Below are 6,058 nucleotides of genomic sequence, written 5' to 3'. Positions count from 1 at the left end.
GGGGTCTGAGGGGTCTGAGGGGTCTGAGGGGTCTGAGGGATGTGAGGGGTCTGAGGGATGTGAGGGGTCTGAGGGGTCTGAGGGGTGTGAGGGGTGAGGGGTCTGAGGGGTCTGAGGGGTCTGAGGGGTCTGAGGGGTCTGAGGGGTCTGAGGGATGTGAGGGGTCTGAGGGATGTGAGGGGTCTGAGGGGTGTGAGGGGTGAGGGGTCTGAGGGGTCTGAGGGGTCTGAGGGGTCTGAGGGATGTGAGGGGTCTGAGGGATGTGAGGGGTCTGAGGGGTGTGAGGGGTGAGGGGTCTGAGGGGTCTGAGGGGTTTGAGGGGTTTGAGGGGTGTGAAGGCTGCTTGGGTGTGGATGTGGGGTGTGAGAGGGAGCAGCTGTGAGCACCTGTGGGGTGCAGAGGCTGTGAGGGGACACTGGGATGTGAGGGGGCTGTGGGGCTGTCTGTGGGGCTCCGGGGCTGTCTGTGGGGCTCCGGGGCTGCGCGGCCGGCGGAGCAGCCGTGGGCCGCTCGGCGGGGCGGCGGGAGCGGGGGTGGGCTCGGGGGTGGGGGCTGAAGGGGCAGCGGCTGAGCCGAGGCCGAGGGCGGTGCCGGGGGCGGTGCTCGGTGTCCCGGCGTTGCCGTGTCCCGGTGTCGCTCGGCGCCGCCGGGAGCGCCGGGAGCCGCGGCTCCGTCCCGTCCGCCGGGTGCAGAGCGCGCAGAGAACGGCGCTGCCGCCTCGGGTAAAGTATCCAAACTAATTCTCACAGCCTTTACTTAGTGTTCGTGGTGTTTGTTACTGCGTGCGCGGAGAAGTTTGCGGTCCCTGCTTTTTCCCAGCTCCTCGCAGGGAGCCCTTCAGAGCTGTCAGGTTGCAAGTTCTGGTGGAAACTTTGGGGTGGTGGTGGAGTAGTTTTAGCAGAGTTGGAACGGTAATTTTTTTTAAAATCAGAAGTAACTCGTATGTGGCAAATTTAAACTAGCAAAACAAGTTTTTACTGCCCTGGCTGAATTTGCCAGGTTTAATGTGTATATGAAGAATCATAAAAATAACTAAATGCTCATGCTCTTATAGTGTGCAAGCACGTCTCTTTTTTTCCGAGATGACAATCAATGACAGTTTTACTGGAATGATTCTAGACTCTCTAAACACAACTGTGAGAGCTTGTTTAACTGTGAGGGTGCTGAGGCACGGAGGGCAGGAAATCTGGCTCTCACATTAAATAGGTGAGGAATACTTTGCAAGAACTCCTTCATTCGTATCATGTATTCATGACACTGTTGCCTGTGCTTATTTGTTATAACATCGATGGGCTCTTTCCCCCTCAGTGCTGTGATTAGACTATTAGACTCAAAACCAGGTTTTCATACTGTGAGATGCCTGCTGCTATTTTGTCTCAGAGTTTTCCAGGATAATATTATTTTTTGAAAACAAAAGTAAGCACTTTCTAGGCAGAAAGCACAGTAGAGGAATATTACTTGTACAAGAATTAGAGGAATTCGTGGGTGATTTGACAGACCAGTCCATGATTCAGTGTCATACACTGAGTTCTATAAGTTCCTCGTTTCACAAACTGCTTTAAAGCTGGGAACTGCTTTCAAAGTTTACCTTTACCAAAGTTTACAGGTAAAAGCAGAGAGGCAACTGTGCCAATCCTGATAACTTAGGAACTCATGGAGTACTTCTGACATAGCAGTTAATTACATTTAGAATGTTGTATAATCTCAAGCTGTTCAGCACTGACCTGTGATGATTTTTCCAACAAATTACTATTTTAGGGAATCTGCTTGACCTGTGCTATTTCACTTCAGAAAGGGCAGTTGTGGGTTTTTTGGAGTAGGTTTTACCCAGTCCAGGTATGATTAACAGATGAAGTTGTGGCTATCATCCAGCACTCGGGAGTATGTTCTACATTATGTTGTTCAGTTGTGAATCTCTAACACTTTCTTTTCATTGTACAATATCTGTTTCTGAAGTATTTGTGGGCTTCTCTTCCCCATTTCATGTATCTTTTCTTCACTTTTCTCTGCACAGAAACATCTCAGGCTTTCTGCAGGCATACCTGCCTACACCATTTACTCCTAACTTTCAAACTTCAACTATTGTCTTAGGTCAGCCTACCACCCCCCTCGGATCAACAGTCCTGCTGAAGTCGGAGGAAACAGCAAATTTAAGCAACAGGAGGGGTTAGATGAGATGTCAGAAAAGTAGCCTCACCTTTAGCCTGACCTGCTGCACAACTGCAGGTAGCATTATTTTCTTTGCATGCCTATTTCATATTAAATGTTCTTTTAGCCATAAAAGGTATTTCTACAGATGAAAAGGCTGATGTAATAAGAGCTATGTGCCATCCCTTAAGTAAAGTGAGCAGTTAAGTACCAGAAGAGCTTTAGATAAATAGGAAAGAAATGTAAAATCACCAACAGCTTCCAAGTAAGTTAAAACCAGGGGAAAACACAATCAAAATTCCAACATATGTGTTATCTACCAGATATTTCTCTGCAGTTTCCTTCTGGAAACGTAAATGCACAAATTGATCACATACTTTTACAAAAGACTTTACAATAATCTTGAATACATTACTTGTCAAAAGTATGCATAAAAATCATAATAATGATTTGCACTTCAATGAAAGCTGAGATAGACAGATAGACAGTACTGAGTCCTGTATTTTCAGTATAATGGAGTGAATCCTTAAGGTAATTTTAATGCAACTACCTTTTAAAAATGTTTTATCAAAATAGAGGGGTGAAAAAAAACAAGCCACCAGTCAAAGTCAGATTTCCTCCCCAGATTTCCAGAAAGGAAACCTGACTTCTCTTTTTTTTTTTTTTTTTTGGTTGTATATTGAGATTTGGTATTCACAGTAAAACAGAACGAAATTACTGCTTTTCAGTTAATCACCAGAATATTACTAGAGTTTTCAGTGGTTAATAAAAATTATTAATTCATTTCCTATACAGTTAAACCAGTTAAAGATTTTTATTTCTCTATAAATTATATATTATATATTATATACTGGAAATAAATGAATGTAATCCCTTAATCCATATCTAATCTTGTAATGAAATGATGTTACTCTGCCGATTAATAAAGATTGATTTTTTTTTCTCTAAAGGTTTTCCCTACACACAGGTAAGCAAGCACATACAAGACAGAAGTTTTAGTTGCATGTCTGCAGGTATGCAGTCATATAAGAACTTTTGTTATTTATGCCACATTAAGCTCTTAATTTTTTGTGTGAAACCTCCTGATTCTCTCTGATGCTGTCAAATGTTTCTTTTGTTCTAGAGCTGATACTGTCTGCTCAGGCAGAGGACTGTGTAAAGGTCAGTCAAAAAGCAAGGAGGTGACAGTCATGCTTTAATTTTATAGAAGTGTTATAATTATATTGAAGTTTTGGGTGTTTTTAAGTGTGTAATACGTTTGTTGTGAGTCTAAAGGGTGGGAAAACTATTATTCTTCCCTTCATAGTTTTTCACAAAATATGAGGGCGTTTACAGCAGTTTTTTACCGGTTTTTTTACAGTTTTTTGTTTGTTTTGTTTTGTTTTGTTTTTTCCCTTTCTCTGGGGGACCTGTGTGGTTTCTGGGGCAGCCAGGTGTGGCTTTGAGCGCTAGGAAGGTGCAGGTGGGCAGAGCAGGATGATGGAGGCAGTGGACGTGCCACCCGAGGGCTACTCCCTGATCAAAGCCGTGTACCAGCGGCGCCTGCGCCTGACCCGGCTGCTGATCGACGGCGGGGCCTACGTCAACGAGAGCAACAGCCGGGGCGAGACCCCGCTCATGATCGCCTGCATGACCAAACACAGCGACCTGCAGAGTGCCAGCAAGGCCAAGATGGTGAAGTACCTGCTGGACAACAAGGCTGACCCCAACATCCAGGACAAGTCCGGCAAGACGGCCTTGATGCACGCCTGCCTGGAGAAAGCAGGCCCTGAAGTGGTGTCCCTGCTGCTGCTGAGCGGGGCTGACCCCAGCCTGCCAGACCACTCCAACTGCTCTGCTCTGGTGTACGCCATCAACGCTGCGGACAGGGACACCCTGGAGCTGCTGCTCAAGGCCTGCAAGGCGCGAGGGAAGGAAGTGATCATCATCACCACAGACAAGTCGGCGTCAGGGAGGAAGAAAACAAAGCAGTACCTGAACGTGCCTCCTCCAGACCTCGAAGAATGCACTTCCCCAGCTGACTGCACCTCCCCATCGGACATAGAAGCAAACGAGGGTCCAGAAGACCCATTCAGCTACAAGGAGCTGTATGGTGGACAACAGGGGGACAACTCATCTGAAAGAGTGCCACTGATGACCAAATCCAGCTCAACACCAGCACGGTTCAAGCTGACACAGGTACTGCAGTGTGATCCCTGGCTAAAGTGCTGTCCAGCAGTGTTTCAGCAGAGGAAAATCACTTCTCAAGAACTTCAGGGTATCAGTCCCAGAGAAGATCTCTCCTGTAAGGTGACTGGCCTTGACTTTTGCAGGGGTGTCACCACCAGTCATGGAAGTAGAGACAGGAAGGACACCGCTCAGGTACTGAAAACCTCTGATCAAACCATGTCAAGGAAAGCATTACGTGATGCAATAAACTATCAGACTCCTTTTGTTGAAGAGAAGCATAACCCCAGTGAGATTCCCATGGGCATGGATGCCAGTTTGGGACAAATCAGCTTACTTTCAAACCTTGGCAGTATTATCAAGAAAGGAAGCGGAGAATCGAATTACAACATCTCCAGTTCTCAGTTAACTAACAGTTTAATTCCTGTTGATACAAAAGGCAGTAAGTCACCAAAAGGAAATCAAGAGATTCTTTCTACCTACCAGACTTTGTTACCAAGCCCGAGAAGAGGTCTGGAGAGGATGTCTCCTGTTTCTCCGAGAGGCAGAAATCAGGCTCCTCTAGAGGAAGAGGGTGCAGGAGCCTTAGTGCTGGATCAGACAAGGCCAGCTTCAGGTTTTCTGCCACCCCTGAATGTGAACCCCCGCCCCCCCGTCCCAGAGCTCACTGTCATAAACACAGTTTCTGGAATGATTTCTTATGGACAAACTCACTTAGTACCACCAGGATCTGCGTTCCCCAAAGGGACCAAAGATACCAATCTGCTGCGGAGGAAGCCATATGAGCAGATTACTGTCTGAGCAGATTCAGCAGTTACTGAATCTTTAACAGGAGAGCAAAGGGGATCTTTATGATATGTAAATATTCACTGCAGTCCTTGACTGTAATGGTATGTATCACAAAATAGAGCAGGTTTGTGATGTAAAGTAGTGTCTGCCTCAGGATGACTGGAATAGCTCAGAAACTAAGTGAGAATACTTACCTAGTGGGGCTGTCTTCTGCAAAGTAAGGAGTGTTTATTTTGCTGGTTTTGTAAAGTTTCCGACTTGCCTGTGACAGACTGAACCCACGACGGTCCTTAAGCATTGTAGTTCTCATTGTAGGCTGTAAATACTACCCCCCCTAGATTTCCCCAAACACGCACACCCTTGCAGCACCCAGAGAGGTGGTGCAGGTGGAATTCGGGAACCTGAGGCATTTGACTGCGATGCTGGACATCAGACTGCCTCTGTCCAGGTTGTACATATGCAGAAACCCCGGAGACATCAGCGTGCAGTGGGGTGGGTGGCAGCAGGCGCACACCGGCAGCGCCTGCTGCCCTCAGCAGCCTCACTGCCAGCGAGCAGACAGCTCCGAGCTGGTAACTCGTGTTGCGGAGCTGTGCTGCTCAGGGCTGGCAGCGAGCTTCAGCCGCCCGGCTGGCTCTGGGAGCTCTCCAGCAGCAGCCCCAGCAGGGCGAGTGGCGAGCGCCGCAAGCCAGCCGCGCTCACGCTGCCGCCGGGCGCGGCACAGCTCGGGCTGCTCCAGCTACAGCCTCCGCAATCGGCTCCCTTCAGAAAAACAGGGAGGCATAGCCTGGACCTGAAGCGGGCTCTGTTACTTTCTGCAGTCCTGGGGTCCTCAGAAGGACACCCCCAGGTCAGGCTGCAGCAATTTGCCCCCAGTCGCAGCCCTTTCCACCAGGGTGCGGACGCTGGGACACACCCAGATTGTCTTCATGAGCAGGGGCACTGCACACACACA

General features: G+C 48.1%; 1 protein-coding gene across 1 annotated transcript; it reads left to right on the top strand.

Moving 5' to 3' along the window:
• The first annotated feature begins 656 nt into the window (after positions 1-656).
• ANKRD34B (ankyrin repeat domain 34B) lies at positions 657-5,718 on the top strand. The gene is made up of 5 exons (XM_005529481.2): positions 657-722; positions 2,092-2,226; positions 3,099-3,115; positions 3,272-3,309; positions 3,582-5,718. Exon 5 carries the CDS (start codon positions 3,625-3,627, stop codon positions 5,113-5,115), a length of 1,491 nt encoding a protein of 496 aa, XP_005529538.1. The 5' UTR covers positions 657-722; positions 2,092-2,226; positions 3,099-3,115; positions 3,272-3,309; positions 3,582-3,624; the 3' UTR covers positions 5,116-5,718.
• Positions 5,719-6,058: the final 340 nt, after the last annotated feature.

Source organism: Pseudopodoces humilis, chromosome 4, assembly GCF_049639895.1.
Source record: "Pseudopodoces humilis isolate 2021_Gansu_Grassland_sample_001 chromosome 4, ASM4963989v1, whole genome shotgun sequence".
NCBI lineage: Eukaryota > Metazoa > Chordata > Aves > Passeriformes > Paridae > Pseudopodoces > Pseudopodoces humilis.
Note: the sequence above shows the minus strand (reverse complement) of the source record. Positions and strands in the feature narration are given on the sequence as shown.

Bases quoted from the DNA above. Each gene is read 5' to 3' on its own strand.
- ANKRD34B (XM_005529481.2), top strand. From the start codon at position 3,625: ATGATGGAGGCAGTGGACGTGCCACCCGAGGGCTACTCCCTGATCAAA.